Here is a 20,522-nt window from a genome sequence, read left to right on the forward strand (position 1 = left end):
TCCCAGCATTTAGAAGGCAGAGGCAGGTGGAGCTCTGTTAGTTTGATACCAACCTGGTTTTATATAGTGAGAACGTCTTAAAACAAACCAAAATAACAACAACAAAAGATAGATGGACAGACTGGTGTTCTACTAGACAGTTAAGAGCCTTTTCTTTTTCTCTGGGGTACCTAGGGGCTTATTGTGATGATAGTATCTACCTGTAGTGACATCTACTGACATAAGTCAGGTGCTGTCAGTTGTCAATCCTTGCTGTAGGATTTGGCTCCCAAGCCAATACTGGGAATTGTGCTTCATCTGACCCCAGAAGACCAGTTAGGTTCAGTCTGCAATCTTCTAGAAAAGCCTTTACTATCTATCTCTGACTGTTTCAGTTGGTGCTGTTTATGTTAGATTTCCCTCACAGACACCTTAGAAATAGGATTTGGTTAGTTTGGTTTGGTTTTCCAGAGAGTTTCCATCCATAGTCCTGGCTATTCTGTCTCTGTAGACCAGGCTGGCCTCAAACTCAGAGATCTGCCTTCCTCTACCTCCCAAGTCCTAGAATTAAAGGTGTGTGCCACTACTGCCCGGCAGATTTCTCCAAAATAATTACTGACATTCTTTTCCTGTGCTGTTCCTTTGAAGCTTTCCCAGGTATAGTGAAGGCTGTAGTGATAACTCCTTCACTTGTCTTTTCCTGTAGAAATGCTGCTCATGGATTCTCCCTTATCCAGGTGGACAACACGAAGGTCACCATGAAGGAGATTCTGCTAAAGGCAGTGAAGCGAAGAAAAGGATCCCAAAAAATTTCAGGTGGGTTAGTTAAATTATACCACAGAAATAGAAGCTTAACACTTACTTAAAAGGGGGGGGGGGTGTGTGCACGCGCGTGTTGTTGTTGTTGATATCCTGTGTTGTGGATATCCTTTCTAGAAGGCTGATTAGCAAGCCTACAGTTTAGAGGAAAAATGACTTTTTAAAGCTTTCTTTGGGCCTCAAGGAACAGTGGTCATGTGAGAAGAACATGTTCAAATCAGTTGTAGTAAATTAAGTCGGAGCTACTTGTGTTTACCATTAATGTAAACCTGTCTTAAAATCCAAACCAAGGAGTTAGAGACATAGCTTAGTGGCAGAGTGCTTGCCTAGCATGTGTGTGGTCCCAGCTTCTGTTCCCAGCACCATGGAATCAAAACAAAACCTTAAGCTTGAATCACTATTTCTGACTTCATGTTTTTACACAGTCTTACTCAAGAGTATTTTCACTGACTAAGATTTGGGATATTTGGGGGGTAGAAGGACATTATCTTCTTTTTTACTAAGTGAGGGCAATCTTACAAAAATGATTTTAAAAAGATAAATCGTTTGATGCACCCATTTAGCTGTTAATCTCTAATTCCTCATTAACTGACCATTGTGTAGAAAATAGTTTGTGATATATATATATATATATATATATATATATATATATCATATATATGATACAGAACACAAATATTACCAATATTAAGAAACAGTTTCCCCAACCCACCCTACCCCTCAAGAAAAGATAACAGCTTAGGCAGAAAGCCACTGGAAAGAGCTCTTAAAAAGTGTGATTAGGATGCTGAGAGTTAGCTTTCCACAACTGATAGCTGTCTGGCTGGGGCTGGGGCTGGGGAGGTAGAGGAAGACTCAGTTATCTTTAAGGGGCTGGCCACCAGGAGTTTGACCGTGCTCCAGTGAGTATATGGGGAGCACAAACTGGACTTGTTCCCCTCTTCTTTGTGGGGGGAGGGGATCATATGGGTGGGAGAATGGACCTGGAAGGACTAGAAAGTGAGTTTGCTCACGGTTCATGATGTGAAATTCTCAAATAATCAATAAAAATATTATGGGGAAAAAAAGAAAATTATTTTCAAAAATAATTGAAAGATTTATCTATAACAGACTGCTATACTAAAGTCAGAATGTATATGGAAAGTCAAGTATCTTAGCTTCCTAAGTGAAGAGACTTCTTAAACACCTTTGAGCTCACCTTTTGGAAAGGAAAGGGGCATTGCACAGCTTGAAGAAAATAGTTGTGTTCTCTTTTTAAGGGGAGGCATATAATCTGTTCCAGATTTAATTAGCTATCTTCAGATGAAAGCTGAAGTTTTAATAAAAGTTAGAAGAGATAACACAGTGAAGGACACGGATGAGCTGTCTCAAGGCCATATTCCAGGGGAACGATAAGAGCTGTAAAAAATGGCAGAGGAGAGCAATTGAATGGAGCAATGAAAATCTGATTCTCATAAAAAAGAGAGAGAGAGAGATGCTGGTAGGGGCGGTTGTAGATGAGACCTGCTAGCGTCTGCAAGCAATTTGGATGCTTGCCAGGAGTCATTGTTCACCCTCGGCTGTGGCGGCTCCGTCCAGATGTGCCAACTGCACGTTTCGGCTTTTGCCAGCTGACTGCGCCGTTTGATAACCAGCTCTCTGGATGCCCATCACTGGCCGCAGAGATAGAATTAAATGATGATGATCTTCCCACAAGTTGGGAGAGGAAACAATGCATATAAATCTTGATTTCATCTCAGCGTGAGAAGTCTTTATCCATCATCACTCATAATGAACAAGTCGTTAGCTGGGATGAATGGTGTTCTGCTTTTTCCAAACACCTCTTTTGTTCATTTTTTGGGTGACTTTTATCTATTGCATGGGGGTCAAACCTCTTTGCATTTAGGGGATGATTAAAGAGGCACAGCCTCTCCATCCCGGGGGAAAGTAGATGTTTTGGGGGGTTCCAGGTGCCAATCTAATAGCTTTTAAATAGCTTCAGATACTCAAGGGTATTTAATGAGCACTCACTCTGTAGAATTCAGGGGTCTTTGCTCTCTACATTTTTTTTTTTACATAATAGTAAATTTTGTAACACAATTATTTATATTCTTAGACTGTGTTGCTTCAAGTTGTCTAGGAAGGGGGTGGAACTTTTTTTTTTTTTTTAAGCCTTCTCAATAGAAATTGTGCTGCTGGTGATTTTTTGTTTTTTAAAGACTGTGAAACCCCAACAAACTTAGGAGGTACAGCTGAGCCAGTGCCCTTCCTTTTGTTTTCAGCCAACACTGTCCAGTCTTATACTTGTTTATCTGTGTCTGTGCCCAGTATCTACATTTACTGTACATGCACGCAAACATGCACACACATGTACTTCCTTGTGCTCACCTTTGTATACACACCCCTGCCATTTTCATCAGTTGTAGCCATATCCTTGGAAGAAGCTTGGAATTTGTTATCCAAAACACAGTGATCTGTATAACTTATTCCTATTCATACTACTGAAGCCAATTGACATTTATACATGTGCATAAATTCCTGTCCATTTTCTTAAGTCAAGAACATTTTAAAATAATCCTTTTTAATTGCCTTGAGTCTGTTCTCACAAATAGAAGAGTCACAGCAGTTTGGCAAAGGTTTTTTAAGTTAGCACAGCAGAGGTGGCGTTGATGTTGTGGCTACAGTTATGTTACAGTCACTCTGTAACTTGGGGAGTGAGTTCCTTTTTGAGACTGACTAAGGAAAAGAAGAAAAGCCTCTTTAACATAGAGGGAAGTACATCAAGAACATGCAGTATGCCCCAGGGCTGGACAGGGCTCCTGTGCTGAGCCCTCTCCTTAATAAACTTTGCCTAAGGGGCTGCACTTGTCTCTTTACCACTGTTATTAGCTCAAGTTAGAAGAAAGAGAATGACACTTGAAATTGAGCAACATGTGAAAGTCTGTGTGAAGTGTGATGAGGGCCATCAAAGAACAAGACTTGAGGAATGTCTTACCCCTTCCCCACACACCTAACTCATCTCAGCTTTTTATCTGACCATATGACTTCATTTAATAATGGCAGCAAGTGGGGAATTAAGTCAAGTTGTGGACTTAATGACAATCTTAGTACCTAATACTCTCGTCCTTGCCTCTGGAACTCATTTGGTTTCATTTTTTTAAAGGAAAAAAAAAAAAAAAGTAGTAGGTATTGAGAAAAAGAACAAAACAAACCCGTCAAAATCTCTGGTTATATATAGGGCTTTGTCGATGAAAACCTTTGGGACTTAAAATAACAAGTCGTAACTATTGATGAATACTGCAGGGGGGTTCCGGTTAATATTCATGTTCTTAACTATAGCAATCTTGTCACAGTGTCTCTTTTAAAGTTTTTCATTTTATCATTGACCTACTTGACATTTGGAATTTCCTTACAGCAGCAGAAGTGTGCAGCTAAAAAAAGCAATAAGTAGATAATCCAGTTCTAGAAAAATTAAACAAAACTTGTTTACTGATTTTAATAGTTGGGTGGCAGAGGTTTTGACAGAGAGGATAGATCACTGTCAGATCCCTGGATTTAGCCAGTGAAATACACTAACTTGTCATTTAATGGATGAAGACCATAGGTGATCAGTTTCTCCCTTTGCCATGATCACCCTTACGACTGTGACCTTGAGCTTCCTGGTATTTCGTGTATTATTGTTGTTGCCTTAATACTGTTGTCCACCAGCTGTCACCAGTCTCCTGAAGCTTGTTGATGTGACAGATGCTATTGAGGAGTGGAAGCATATCAGTTTCAGTTTCACACCAACACAGTAATACAGGTGCTTCACCATCTGTGAGAGGAAGACCTTGAAGTAGGCTCTGCCCAGCAAAACAGAGGTCCACACGGCTCTGATCCTGGATGCAGTCTCATTGTGCAGTGGAGAACGCTTGTCTGTTCTCTGCTGAAAGGAACAGAAAGGCATGCTAACTTTTCCCTAATGCCCTGTTCTCACCTTTGGAAGTGAACTTTATTAGTTTGAGTTTATTCTTTTAAAGGTTTTGTGGTATTAGAGAAGTGTTAGCTTTGCCAAGGAGCTCGTTTGATCTCTTTGAGAGTCACAGAGGCAGAATTGCCTGCTAGTTTACTGTGCAGGGAGTGTGCAGGGAGGAGACAGTGGTGGTGGTGGAGATAAAAAGCAGCCACAGACAGTGCAGGGGATTCTGTGTGACAGACAGATGATACTTCATTGGGTTCTTCTGTTCTTCATTAAAAATTCACATATAACCTGAATGTTGACCCAGCTGGTGCATTGTGTATGTGTCTACTCATCACTCTCCTCTATTGGTTAGACGTGGCCTGAGTGCAAGGAGACATGCAAGTGGAACAAGATGCTTGCCAAGGACAACCTTACACTCTAGAGGGGAAGGAGACATAACAGGTAGAGAGTAAAGAGAACACAGGCAGAGGAGCTCACTGCACTGCACAGGGAGGTTGCTCAGAGAACTCCCCCTTCCCTTAGATATAGACATTTGAACAGAGGCCTTCTAAGGATCCTTGATTTTGGGAGGGCACTACAAGCAGAGGAGTTGCTTACTGTATTTCACTGTAAAAAGGATGTCCCAGTTTACTTTGTTATTTAACTGACTTAACTGAAGTTGTAGTAAAATTGACCCTGAAGAGACATACAACTGGTGCTCAAATGGTCAACAGTACCATCATCCACCTAGTCACAGAGTCACACCCCAGTCATCAGTCTTGGATTTTCCCATGCCAACTCCCCATGCCATGACCTTAGCAAGACAGGTAAGCTTTGCTTCTGGAGCCTGTCTTGAATCTGTCCTAGTCACTGTGGGTTTTCATCTGGAACACTGGCACAAACACCTGATTGGCTTTCCTGCCACTGTTCTTAGCCCTTCCAGTTATGGTCTACACAGCCACCAGAGAGACCTTGTAAAACTTGAATCTGATTATAGCTGCTCCAAACCCTTCCAGGACAACCACCTGCGTTCAGAATAAACCCGAACTTCTAGTCATTGTAAAATGCACTGAGGCTCAAAGAAGAAGGACCACACAGAGGCTGAGAGCCCGAAGAAAGGAAAGAACTGCGATTAGTAGGGAAGGAAGCACAGAGTGGGTGACATTCTGATGGGCATAGGTCAGGTAGTTTCCTCAACAAGGGACAGGGCAGCATCAGAGCCAGTGTCTTCAGCTACAGGAGGCCTCACTTTCATCCCAGACGGGCAGAGAAAGTTGAATGTAAATGAGCATGCTACTTACTGGGTGTCTGAGGAACGTTTGTGTCAGGAAGGAGTTGGTCTTTGTAGAAACGGGATCTGTTGGGGGTGGACAGGGTGCTGAGAGCTGTTGCACTGTGTGCCTTTGTACTCTTACAGATACCCTCACTTAAGCTGATAAAAACAGAGGAAGGTGCTGTTGTGCGTACATACAGATACCTTCAGAAACAAAGAGAGAAGAACCATGGTACTCTGGCATCAGGCACTTCTAAGCATCCCAGGCTTTCCTCCATTCTGGGAGAAACTAGTTAGCTACCCAGATTTCCACAGCAAGTGAATGGTGAACCTAAATTAGAGCCCAGGCTTCTTTGACCTCAAAGCCCATACTCTTTTTATTTGTAGCATGTTGCTTATTAGAACCCTAATGGGAGAACAAATTTAAAATTCTGTAAACAGAAATGTTGGTTGATTGTGAGATCTAAATGCACTAGGGAAGAGCAGCATTTAGAGGAACCCTGTGGTGAATCTCAACATAAAGCCAGGAATTCTTTTTGTAATTGCACAGTTTGTCTGTATTGGTGTCAGTTCTAATGTTTTATGTCTGGCTTTCTTAAAGCAACATGCACCTGGCCTGAACTACCCTATTAGGAAAGGAAAACCCGGGGTCTGGGGATATAGCTCGATGGTAGAATACTTGCCAGGAATATGTGAGGCCCCACATACCATCTCCAGTACCACAAAGGCAGGGCACATATGTATAATGGACTCAAGTTTTTAAACTCTTGAGCCTGATCTCAAGATCTGTGATGAACTTATGACACACATGTAAGTGTCTTCTGGCGTTAGGGTTGAGCAGAGAACCCTGCTTGATGTGAAACTGCAGACCAGATACCCGGTGCCCTTTCTTCTGTGGAAATGCAGCTTGTAACCCAGGGCCCAACATGGAGGCTCCTAACCGGAAAGGGCCACATAGGACATCTAAATGGTGGTTGTTTTTGCAAAAGGCAGTAATTTCTTCAGACAGCTGCTTCTCCTTATGAAAAAGTGAGCAATGCTGGTGCCACTCACACATGGGAGCTGAGTAAGAAATAAAGATCCAGCACTCGGTGTAGTGACCCTGTGGGAAAATGCTAGAGTAAATCAGGATTGCTAGGTGTTTAAATGTGTAACTCAGAAGTGCCCCAGGCAAGAAGCTCCTGGTTAAATATTCCTCCCTGACACCTCTCTCTGCCTCTTTATCTTGTTGTTTCATCTCACCTGAGCCTCCCTCTGTCTAGAGTGCTCTGAGGCTCCTGATGGATCTTCTCCAGTATAGAGCAGAGCACGTTAAAGATGGCATTGCAGTCAACTATTTTATCCAGAAAGCCTGGAAATTTAGAGAATTTATGTCAAGCAAAAATCTTTTGGAACCACTTTAGAGACCCAATTATTTTAGAAGGGTGTTATGAGCTCTCACAACTGCCACATCAGAATGACTTGAAATATATCATTCGCCAAAACTGCATTTGACCAGCACTTACTCTTCCTGCTAGTCGCTAATCTTTCAGAAGTTCCTTTTCCATTACAAAATCTATTCATTCACTTTGTCCAGGGCAGTCACAGCACAGATTAGATTAATGAAAAGGCAAAATGAAAGGAAGAGAGAAGACACACGCTGACTCAGTGTTGGTACTGAGGCACACACAGCTACAAGACAAGGGGCAGGCACTTCCCTGGGTCCACTGGGGATGTAGCTTTAGCTCTCAAGAAGCATTACTGCACTGAGTGCCTGCTGGTGGTGAGCTGCTGCCTGGATTAGAGATGCTTAGAAGATCCAAGTGTCTGCTTAGCATGGAAGAAGCGTGACTCATTTGTGAGATGGCACTTACCCTTTCAGCCTCACCCACCCCAGCTCTGACATGAAGAGGGTGAGTAAAGACTCAGCCACACCCTGTGTAGCTCTAAGATGCCACTCACTTTGCTTTATAGAGGTCGTCAAATGCTTCATTGGTGCCAGTGCCACATTGGAAAATCACAGGAAAAGAGACACTGAAATGTGGTAAATCTCCTAGCAGAAGCTTCGCAAATAAGGAACTATAGTGTGGGGGAGGGAGCCCCAGCAGAAATGCTCTGTAGTGATTTCTTTGGCATCTATTTGAAGATGCAGAAAAGATGCAGTCAGAGAACATGGATACCTTACAGGAAAGACCCTATATGTGTGCATGCTACAGTGTACATACGGAGGTCAGAGGACAATTTTTTGGAAATCAGCTCTCCTTGCACCTTCTGGTGGATCCCAGGTATTGGACTCCGGTTGGTAGGCGTGACAGAAAGTACCCTTAACCACCAAACCATCTTGCTAGCCCTTTGTTTTTGTTTTTAACTCATTATTTATGTGTTAGTTCTTTGAGATAGGATCTCATTATGTAGCTCCAACTAGCCTGGAACTCATGGTATACCAGGCTGGCCTGGGGACTCTTAAGAGATCTACCTGCCTCTGCCTGCTGGGATTAAAGGCATGTAACACAATGCCTGGCCCCTTTTGATTTTTAAGTCACTTCTTTCTGTCAAACCAGCTCATGGTACATGAGAGGTATATGTGATATCAGCCATGTTTGTGATCTTATGTCTGCTTTTTCATTCACATACATCAAGCATTATTTTGTTTGAGAAAGACCAGGCAGTTTTGTTTTTCTAGTTAAGTGTGTTTAACCTAATAATTAAGTTATTTAGATTGCTTCTGGCTTTTTCAGTATACAAAACATTCAGTGAGCAGTCTTCTATGACTGTTTATTGCATATTTTACTAGACTTTAAATATGGAATTGCTTGTCAGTGGCTTGCTTACTGAAAATACTGAGGGCTGGTGGGGGGTGGGTGGCTCAGTGGGTAAACTACCTGCCACACACTCAGGAAGACCTGGTTTCAAGTCTCCAACACCCACATGAAAGTTGGACATGGTTGATACCGGATACCACTGCCCCCCCCCCCCCACACACACACAGAAAGAGAGACAGAGATGTTTTTCAAGTAGCTATTTTACAGTCCTGTCACTCTGGAATTACATAGATTAAGTACTTGCCCCCCCACACACACCCCTTATCAATATTGATTTTTATCAATCTTTCATCTTTCCCAAAATGACAGCAGTTAGTATCTCATTTTACTTTGTATGTCTGAGTATTCAGTGTAGCTAAGTATTTTCAAATGTGTTTCTTAGCCATTTGTCTTTCTAAGAGATGCTATCACTTAAGATGGACAGTGGGTTCTTTAAGGGAAGGGATTGTAAAACGAATCCTATACTTCAAAATACGGTTTCCCGCCTTGTCTTCTATCTCTCCACCTAGGCAGGTGGGAAAGAGCATGTGTACACACGTGGTGTACAGAGAGAGCACACATCCAGGCCAGGCAACTTTACTTGTTTCCTGCTGGCCTTCTGATCCACTCACAAAGCTTCAGTGTTCAGAGGATCTGCCTGGTAATTTACCAGAATTCAGTTCAGCTCATTTGCAACCTTATATTACTTCCTTCCTTTATCATCAAAACTATCATAAAACACAGATTTTCAGTGAAATGTTTATTAAATACTTCCTTTCAGTCTGGTATATGTACTAGCACTTGGGAAGTGCATCATACTCTGAAACTCAGATATGTAGACAAAGTTATCACCCCTGAGCAGGTTTCTTTTGGGAAGGCATGTCTAAGGACACGGCTGGCAGCATTATAAACAGCACTGGCACCAAGGGCAACTGTAGGGGGCTAATGGGGACCCTGCATCATTCTTTGCCGTGAGCCTGGTGAGAAAACTCCCAGAAGTTTCTGGGAATGGTAGCAAGTAAGGAGAGGCTGCAACCAACAATCAGTGTCACAAAGTGGGAATGACTAATTTGCTGAGGAGGCCGTTGAGACAGATGTTTAATTAGCTGAAGTCAGAGTGGATAAATTGGGAGAGGACTGCCTATGCAGAGAGGTGCCTTTTCCCACGTCTCTCAGCTAACATTTCTTCTCATTACCATTTCGTTTTTTCAGAGCAGCATCTTTAGATTAGGGGGAAGAAGTAAGTAGAGAGGAAGTACCAAAATGACTCTTTGATGTCTGCTGAGAACTTAGAGTATCCTAGCATGTTTGTATTTAACCTTTACAGTAGACCTTGTGACCTGGGCTTTATCCTCTTTTGGTTTTATGGTTGCAAAAACCATGATGGGGGATATTTGTGCACACCTGTGCATGCCTGTATATGTACATGCAGGAGCTTGTACTATTCATGAGCATTGATAATAGGTAACATAGGTGAAATTATATTCTTAAGCTCTATGTGATTTTTCTCAATCACACAATTTCCTCACTTAAAAATGAAAGGCCATTGAAAGCTTTCTGAATGGAGGGCAATAGATTGCATGTGGACAGAGAATCCAGGTAAGGCCGGGAGTGAGGCTGCACACTATAGCAAATGGCAAATTTTGCCTAAAAGTAAAAAGGGAATTGTAAATATGGAATTCTTGTTAACTATTTCACTGCAGAGTGTTCTAAATGTACTGACTGGTATCTGTCCCTCTCTTCAAAATGCATTTCAAAAGATGGGTGTGGGGGTAAATACTTTCTAGAGCAAATGTAGCCAAGTATTAGTTATGGAGTATAGTAGTGGGTACACAGGTGTGTGTGTGTGTGTGTGTGTGTGTGTGTGTGTGTGTGTGTGTGTAAGTCTCAGCTTTTCAGGATTGTATAAAGTTAATGAAAAAAGGAGGATGGGGAGCTGGAGAAATGACTCAGTGGGTAAAAATACTTACCTTATAAGCACAAGGAGCTGAGTTCAAATCCCAACCACCCATGTGAAGAGCTAGATGTGGCTGCACATGCCTGCGCATAACCCCAGCACTTGGAGGCAGAGACAGGCAGGCCACAGAGCTGGCTGCTTGACAGCCTAGACGGAACAGTGAGTGTCTGGGTTAATGAGAGATTCAAGCCAGTAAGGTTAGAGCAGCAGAGGAAGACACCCAGTGGTGTGAGATATTTTATTTTTCTTTATGTAATATGTTAAATACCATCTGAGGCCATAGTTTCTTCCATTGGTCTGCGGTTTTAAATTTCCATGTAAAGTTACAGTATAATAATAATTATTGCCACTTATGTCAGCACTTTTTAAGCTTACATTTTAGTTCCTAAAATAACTTTTTATTGGCTGTCATTTTTATTTTATATATGACATGGCTAAAGGTCAAAGAGGCTACAGAACTTGCCGTGGTCACACAGTGGTAATGAAGAACTTGGGACCTACTCTCATATGTCTGCAGGTTGTCCTGCTTACTACTACACGGTGTTTCCTCCTACTGGGTTAGTTTCAGGACCCACAGCTCAGTGGAGAGAAGGGCACACCTCTCCTCTAGAAAGACCAATCTGCTGCATTCTGGAATGGCAACATGATTCTGTGGGGAAAGCCTAGACTTTGGCACTAAATCATCCTAAGTCCTCATTAGCTCCTAACCATGAAATGAGGATGTCATCAGTTCCTTCCAGCCTCAGTTGTACTCTCTGAAAAGATGGTTACAGGCTTGCTTGGTGCTTATAGAATACTTAATCCATGTAAAGTACTCAGTTGCTGGAAGTCACATCATGGACTGGATTTCTTGGGGTGGGAGGTGCTTTACTTCCTTGACCTTTGCCTATAATTCTGTTTTCCAGAATGTTAAGTCTATAGGAAACATATTTCAGAAGGAGCTTTTGTATTATGCTTAAACTTGAGGCTACTGGAGTCACCTTTCCTTGGAACAGCTGGCTTTCCCTAAGAAGGGTGCCAGTATAGAGGAGGCTCAATAATCCCAAGTCTCCTTTGTCATACAGCTATGTCAGCAACTTCCTTTGCCAGAGAGTCTAGAGGTAAAGCCAGCAGGGGAACTTGTTTACAGGTGGCCTCTGCACACTTCTGTGGTGGTTTAGCACCTTCCAGAGTGGACATGCAGACAACGCCTGTCTTCAGCTCACATTCTAATGGGAAGATGGGAGTAAAGGGTAAAGCAACAAGATACAGGAACAGCAAGCAGCGTTTCCTTGTGGCTTCATGCGTCTTTCTGTGTTCCAGCAGAAGGGACTGCCTTTTTTCCCCAGGTTTCTGTGTTCCTCTGCTGAAGGAAATTGTCTTCAGGATGAGACATGGCCTTAGTCTTTCTCCTTGCTTCCATGAGCCTCCTGTTTTGTCCACCAGCCTGGGCAGGGCAGCAGGAGCTGGGCAGTCTCCTAAGCAGTGATTGTCTCTACTTGGATCAGCAATGGCCAGGAAGGTAGGCGGACCTTGCCTCAGCCTTGCAGCTGCTGAGAACATGTACTCAGCATCTTGGCCTTGTAGCACAGGACCTGGGACTTAAACCAGTAAAATGCTCATCTTGCCAAATGGTGGTGACTACCTTGCAAAAGACAAGTATGATTGGTTCCTTTTCCTTTGGGAGAGGGATGTTGAACTTAGTTAAGTAAATTAATTGTATGAAATGAAAGCTTTTTGTGGACAATAATGGTTTCCTTTTGGTTTGCCAGGACCATTCCTGGCCCAGAGGTGGGAGCTGATGCATTTTGTAAAATCAACTAAAAATCCAGCTCACGACCTGCAGCCTCTTCATTGGCTGCTGGCCCAGGTCCCCATCTTACTTAGGAGCAATTCATTGCATTTTCATTGTGAGAAACTAAGCTTCCTCAGAGAACTGAACCATTAAATGAACACTTGAATATTTTTGAATGAAAAGGCTGTACACATCACTTAATGTTGCCACCAGGCTCCTGTAATACAATAGAAGATAGATAGATAGATAGATAGATAGATAGATAGATAGATAGATAGATAGATAGATAGATAGTCTGTCTGTCTGTCTGTCTGTCTGTCTATCTGTCTGTCGAGCATCACCTGGAGCCAGAGGAGCATGCCACAGCCAGACACTTGGTGCAGCAGAAGGAAGCACTGTGCATACCATGTACAGAAGAAACACACAGCAGACTTACTTTCCAGAGGCATGAGAGTGGGGCACAGCCTGTGCACTCCTCTCTTGTGGTGGACATTGATAGACACTGTCTGATCTAGATGATCACTTTTTAAAATCATCTGGTAAGAGTACTAAATAGAAAATCTAAAGGCGAATACCAGAAGCAACGCCCTAAACACTTAATTTCCTGTCAGGTAGGACTTGGGAGAGTGGGAGTCACTGTGGTTCATCCTAGGACTTGGGTTTTGTTTACTTCCAAATTGTACATGATCTTTGATGAAAGTAAAAATAGATTTTTTTTCTAAAGAGAACAGTTTCCTTTCAAATTTAAAAAGATTTCTCCTTTTCCCCTTTGTATAGACTTTTTCTATTTGGAAACTTTCTTTCTCCTAAAAGCTGCCATTTGTTTTATTGGTTAGATGTCAGCTTTCTCTGAGAACATCATTAAATAGTTGCTTCCCGTCATAAACATTTCCAAACTCCATGAGAGAATGTTATGTGAGCATAGCCATCACGTTGTGACTTGGCCAACATTGCATATCTGTGGCCTGGGTTACAGCACAGCTATTAACAGGGTACTTGTTCCCATCCTAAGAATGAATAATACCTCTAATAGAAATGAAAACAGCTGCTTTTCCGTAGCATTAGAGTCCCAAACAGCAGTCACACGTTCATTTTGACATCCTACTGGTCTAACTCATCACACCATATAACTTGTGTGGAGAGGTAGAGAAGAGGCCATAGAAACCCTGTTGAGATAAAATGTAGCTATCCCACGATGCATGAACATTTTAGGATGAAAACCCTCTTGTACCAAGAGCTACTCTGCTGCCCTTGCCAAGGGGCCTGAGCCCCCAGCAGGCAGCCATTGTTGAAGACCTTGCAGAGTAGTGATGCTCTGTCTCCTAAGAGCCTGGGGTGCTGCCTTCTCTTCAGTTTCATAGGTGTTAAGAGTGACTTCTGGGAAGAAGAAGCTCTCCTTTGGCAGAAGGCTTACCTTCCCACTGGGTGTCCTTGGTCAGCCCTTTCTTTTTCTTTTTTTTTTTTTTTTTAAGATTTTATTTATTTATTATGTATACAACATTCTGCTTCCATGTATATCTGCACACCAGAAGAGGGCACCAGATCTCATAACGGATGGTTGTGAGCCACCATGTGGTTGCTGGGAATTGAACTCAGGACCTCTGGAAGAGCAGTCAGTGCTCTTAACCTCTGAACCATCTCTCCAGCCTCTGGCCAGCCCTTTCTACTCTGAGCAGTTTAGCCTCTTCAGTAAACAAGGTCCCAGCTGTAGGCTATGCTGCTGGTCTTAACTGCAGAGAGTAATTCCTGGGTTCTGAGAGGGCATGAGTGGCTCCACTCTTGGCCTTCCTTCTGCTTGCTCCTTGGTGTCTTAACCTGCATGGCCTTCATCTCTCTTGTGTGTGAGGGAAAGTAGTTAACTGTCTTCATGGCACTGCTATGAGGATATGAGGTCCACACAGCACTACCCTGTGCATGTCCTCACCATGCTGTCGGATATGTAATACCATCCTCTCCTCTCAATTTTAACTGAGACCGGTCCTGTTGAGCCCCACTCAGCGTTCTGTGCAAAAGCTCTAGTTTGGGTCCTGTTTTGGGTTGGTGTGTGTGTTTGATGCCCTCAACGACCTTGGGACCTGAGAGACTAGCTGTAAGGGATCTCAGCTTGAATTAGGTCCCTAGGAGGTACAGCCAGCCAGAACATGGACCTCTGCCCGGCTTCTCACTTGAACTTGTCCAGAGCTGTGAGGCCCTTGTCATAGCAGCAGTGAGAACACAGGAGTGCACATGTTGGCCAGACCTGGCATTCCTCTGGAGCACCCTGATAAGCAGAAGGGTTAAAAGCAGGAGAAACTTTCATCATAAATTTTCTTTTTAGCAGGACTTCCCAGAGCACATCTGACATGAGCTGAGAAGAGATACTGATTGGCCTGGGAAGCCAGCTGAAGGAGACAGGAACTGCAGTGGAGGCTGCTGGATTTACTGTTATTAGCAAGGCAAATGGAAAGCCAGCAGGGCAGCTAGCTCCTAGATAATGGATAAAACCAGAGAGGAAAATGGCTGGCAGCCCTGATCCCTCCCTCCTCCGCTGCCATTTTTCTATCACTCTAACCTTTTGTTTTGGTTGTCACACAGCTACCTTCTTAGCTGTGTCACAATTAGCTTAAACCAGGATATATAATTACTCTTTTCACCTGTTTGATAGCTTGAGCATTAGGCACAGGAAAGTTTGCCAAACTGCTTTTCATTGATCACTGTGCCAGGCTAAGCGCTTTACCAGTGTTCATATGGCATTTCATCATTGCACTAACCACTTGAGTTAGACACATCATCCGAAGCTTAGAAAAGGAGCTGAGATTCACACCTGAGCATTAAGAGTTACCCGATTTAGTGGAAGGTACTGCAGCCAGAGCCCATTGTGGCTGTTGGGAAGAACTGGATAGGGCCTCAGTCATTCAGACCTGCTCCTGACTTGAAACAAGTTCCACTTGGTACACGATTGTTGGAAGAGAGATGGGACAGGCAGAAAGGTGCCCTGCTGCCAGATGGTGCTGATGGTTTAAAAGATCTGTGGGAGAAGATGGTATAACCTGGCACCAGAACCAAGAAAACATGTAATGTTTAGCATCTAGGGATAGCTGCACAGAGAACCACATGCTAAAACAGGGGTTGGGCCACAGAGGCAGCCAGTAAGCAAAACCCTCACCTTTAGAATCACCTCCTAAAAACTGCCTTTAGAAATGTTGCTCATGGGCCTGTACACTCTGATAACTTTTTCATGAAATCCATAGAGTTAGCTTTTGATTCTCTAGCAGTATTACAGATAAAAATTAGTAGTGAATCATTTCAAATAGTGCAATCAAACTTAGCCAGAAAGATGCTCAGAGTATAAAGTGGACTGGAAAACTGAGACACTACCATCTGTCCAGTAGCTCAGTAATCATTCATCAGACATTGACCAAGTTGTGTCATTTCAAAGATGCAAAAAAGTCATTTGTCGAGCTGTTGAGAATTGTGGCAAGTGGAATTATACACATTATCTACATTGTTTTCTTGGTCAGGTCATTCCCTCTCTTTTCCTTCATTCTTAACTAGCAAGTACAGTTCAATTCACATAAATGTATACATCTACACAAGGAGGTCCAGGCATGCAAGTGCCATCAGAAGATAGGGCAGGATTTCAGAGAAGCACACTAAGCATGCTGAGAACCTAACAGGGCACCTGACCTGAGGGTAAGGGCCATTAGCTGGGTGACATATGAAGGCCAAGTCAGGTTGTTAAAAATGAAGCCTTGCTTTTGGCCCCCTGAGGCTTTAGAAATCCTGCTTGGAGCAGCACCTATGGTGACAGGAAATGTGCTCACAACCTGCCTATTGTGGTAATCGATGGAGAACAGTCTGGGAACTTGTGAATATCTGCTCCCTAAGGCTCAAGAGACAGAAGCAAGTATAGATTGAGTGATGAAACCAAGAGAAGCCCATCAACACAGGGCAGGTGCTATAGGTGAAGTAGCAGTGCAGGGACACAGACAAGGAACCATGAAGTGAGCACTAAAGGAGCTCAGTAATTCCTAGCCAACACAGGACAGGAAATGAGAATGGATGGAATACCTGAAGAGCACCCTGTGAAGTGGGTAAAGAATGGATGACCAGAGGCTGGGAGGCAGTAACAGGACCATTACTTGCTGGATGGTTGGCCTACAAGGGAACCCTGGCAAGTGGGTGGAGCCAGTAGAGCTTGGGCAATAAGAATGGCAGCAACCGGAGGAAGACTGAGTGCCCTGTGCACCCTGGAGCCCCTAGAAACCAGCTGTAGCTTTACTTTACTCCCTCACGGACTAGTTTGGGGCACAGCAACTGTGGCGAACAGCTAAGTAATTCACTGCAAACACCCATTGTCACCATCAGACCATCCCAGAACAGGGTAAAAAGGTGGGTTTGAGAGGTGAAGACCCAAATGTTTAGGGTCTCATTGTCCTATAAACTAAGAAGCAAAGATACAAGCGGGTCACTGCCAGTGGTGCTTCCCAGGGTGTGTGGTAGGCACATCAGCAGGCCTGTGGCCAACAGCCATTCTCTGCACTGTTTGCAGAACACTGTCTCTGATACCTGCCATCACCCTCGTTTTCCAGAGCGAGAGACTAAACTGCTGAGAGAATGTGTGGTAATCTCTTAGCCGGTCTCTGGCCTCAGTGGTTGGAATCCTGGCTGTCACACCTATCAGAAAGGCTGCATAGAGACATGGTCTCCTTTTTGTTTCTTTTCTTTTTGTCAGTAGGTGCTTGTGACCAAACTCACTAATTTCACTGGCTGTCAGTGCTGTGTTAAGGAAAATGGGTTTGAACTGCTGTGGTTTTTGAGTGCTGGACTGAATGTCAGAAACCTTTGCTATCACGGGAGATTCTGTCACTCTGGATTTACTATCTGTTCCCCACAGCTGAATTCCTCAGCAGTATGATTTAGCTCCCTGGCTCCCCATCAACCAGTTTTGGCATTTATTTGAATGCATTACCCCACTGGTTTCTATAAACTATTTTACAATTGTTTAAATTTTATTTCCATAAAAGCCATCTGTATTTCTTTACAGAGCAACGGATAACTGTATGTAAAATTTGGTAATGTCACTGCAACTCAAGTTAAGAGAAACATATTGGGTTGGAAAGTTAGATACGCAGGGACAGTGTTAAAGGTTTCCATGGTCTACCAGGCAGTATCTGAGTCCTAAAGAGGATAAGGATATTTCTTTTTTACAAGTAATCTCAGACCTGTCTTAACTACCTGTGACAAGATGTAGGTGGTGCTCTCCTCGCCCTTCTCACACTCTGCCTTGTAGGAGGCTCCTGTTCAGTGGCTAGGTTTTGAAGTTTCTGGTTGTCTAACTCATGGTTCTGACTCACACTGGCTCCTTGCAACCTCAGAAGACCAATCAGAGTTGGGGCTCTGTTAGGAGCCCCCCAGCATTGGGAGTCAGATAGAGACAGAGCCCCTCCCCCCCCATTCTGGAGGAAGAGGTGCTTGTGAGGACTAACCAGGTGGGCAGCACATCCTAAACACACCTGTGGGCTGAGACTGTCCTAGGGACGAAGGCTGCTGACATGCTTACTAGCAAACACCCAGAATAAGAGATCTTTTATTTGGGCTGCTCTAGGGAGTCCAGAAGCCACCCAGGCAGAGTTTGACTGAAGGAGAATGTTTGGAGAGATGAAGTGGTGAAAAGACTCACAGGACCCCTGTGACTAGCCTTTGCATGCTCACAATAGTTGTACAGGCCCTTCTCCCGGACACCAGTGTTTCTCTAGCAACCACTGAGCCTGTGCGATTTGAGGGGAAGCTCCAGTGGCCACCAGCCCTCTGGCCCGGATTGGAAGGCTCTAAGATTGCTAAATGTCACTTTATAAATTGGATTTTAAGTGACATGTAATACCCATGTATGTCAGCTGTCAAAACCCAAACATCAAAATGTATAAAGTGAAGAACAAAAGCTACCTTCTTTGCTACTATCTCATTCTGCACCCCAGAGAAACTATAGTCAGTAGAGCTCATGACCTTGTACGTCCTAAATACATGTGTTTGTGGAATACATGTTATCTTATGTTCCACAAGTGTACACACAAATGTGTACAACACAAGTGGATGTGTTGTTGGGGTTTGACTTTATTAACATGTAGCATACTCTATATATACTATATGCCTTACTGCTATTTGTTTGTTTGTTTGTTTGGCATTACTTATTAAACCCAGGACCTTATACATACTAGACATCACTCTACCATAAGGTACACACACCCTTGTTCCAACTACTTTTTTTTTTTTTTTTTTGCCTTTTTGGTTTTTCTTGTTTGTTTGTTTGTTTGTTTGTTTTTTCCAAGACAGGGTTTCTCTGTGACTTTGGAGGCTGTCCTGGAACTAGCTCTTGTAGATCAGACTGGTCTTGAACTCACAGAGATCTGCCTGCCTCTGCCTCCCGATTGCTGAGATTAAAGGCGTGCGCCACTACTGCCTGGCACCTTTTTGGTTTTTCGAGACAGGGTATCTCTGTGTAACAGTCCTGGTTGTCCTGGAACTTGCTATGTACATCAGGCCGGCCTCGAACTCATAGAGATCCACCTGCCTCTGCCTCCTGAGTGTGTGGGCTACCACCAACTCCCCCCCAACTTTTTTTTTCCAGGACAGATTATGTAGCCCAGGCTGACCTCAAAGTCATGATCCTCCTGCCTCAGCTCACCATGTGCTGAGATTATAGACATACATCACTACATCTGGATACTTTTTAAAAATTTGCTCATGTAATACAGGACTTTCCCCATATTTTACTACCTTAATTTCTTTTTTTTTTTTTAAATTTCATTTATTATGTATACAACATTCTGCCCCCATGTATGCCTGCATGCCAGAAGAGGGCACCAGATCTCATTACCATGTGATTGCTGGGAATTGAACTCATGACCTCTAGAAGAGCAGCCAGTGCTCTTAACCTCTTTGCCATCTCTCCATCCCCAATTTCTTTTCACACACACACACACACACACACACACACACACACACGCACACGCACACGCACACGCACACGCACACGCACGCACACGCACACACACGCACACACATGCACACATATATTTACTGTGTATACTGTGTTCTGCCTGCATGTATCCCTGCAGGCCAGAAGAGGGCACCAGACTTCATTACAGATGGTTGCAAGCCACCATGTGGTTGCTAGGAATTAAACTCAGGACCTCTGGAAGAACAGTCAGTGCTCTCAACCACTGAGCTATCTATCTCTCCAGCCCCACCTTAATTTCTTTTTATAATAGCTATATAACATCCAGTGTATAGATACACTATAATTTACTTAATGGCTTCCTGCTGGTGATATTTAAGCCTTATGCAGGTTTTCAGTATTAAAATGGTATTGTGGTAAATATCTTTAAACACAGGTCATTGTATAGCTGAACTACTATTTCTTTTTTAGAGACAGGGTTTCTCTGTGTGGCTTTGGAGCCTATCCTGGCACTCGCTCTGGAGACCAGGCTGGCCTCGAACTCACAGAGATCCGCCTGCCTCTGCCTCCCGAGTGCTGGGATTAAAGGCGTGCGCCACCGATGCCCGGCCTTGAACTACTATTTCTTAATATGGTGCCCATAGTCTTGGACACTGAGTTATTGGATCTGAAGTACCATCCTACTGAAGCCTTTCTAGTGAACAAAAATCAAGATCATTCAATGCTTAGAAAGCACTGTGAGTACAGAGCTGAGGATTGAAAACCCCACCCCACCCCACCTCAAGGAGTACCTTATTAGCAGGGGGAGATCACAGGTGACAGAAGTGTTCCTGCTCAGCTTTGTGGGTGCTTTAGGAAGGGAACTCCCAGGAAGGTGGCATGGAGGAGCTCAGAGAGCTCGGGAGAGGCTGCTGAGAGGGGGTGCAGCCAAGGTGTGCTCTCTGCCAGCCCAGCCCTGTGCCTGGAGTTTGAGAAGAAATTTGTTCTGAAGAATTATGATGCTCCCACATTTTCTCCTACACAAAGGAAGAGATCCTGGCTGCACGCCCTTTCCTTTCCTCTCCTTGGCACTCTCTGATTGATG

At 43.6% G+C, this 20,522-nt stretch overlaps 1 protein-coding gene across 7 annotated transcripts in view; it reads left to right on the top strand.

Annotated features, from left to right (window-relative positions):
- Mapkap1 (MAPK associated protein 1) overlaps window positions 1-20,522 on the top strand; it is a 218,143-nt gene that overhangs the window by 125,420 nt on the left and 72,201 nt on the right. For all 7 annotated transcript variants that reach the window (XM_027423729.2, XM_027423728.2, XM_027423732.2 and 4 more), the window contains one exon: window positions 686-795. In XM_027423729.2, the coding sequence (XP_027279530.1) occupies window positions 686-795 (110 nt within the window). The remainder of the gene's footprint in view (window positions 1-685; window positions 796-20,522) is intronic.

This window comes from Cricetulus griseus, chromosome 6 (assembly GCF_003668045.3).
Source record: "Cricetulus griseus strain 17A/GY chromosome 6, alternate assembly CriGri-PICRH-1.0, whole genome shotgun sequence".
NCBI lineage: Eukaryota > Metazoa > Chordata > Mammalia > Rodentia > Cricetidae > Cricetulus > Cricetulus griseus.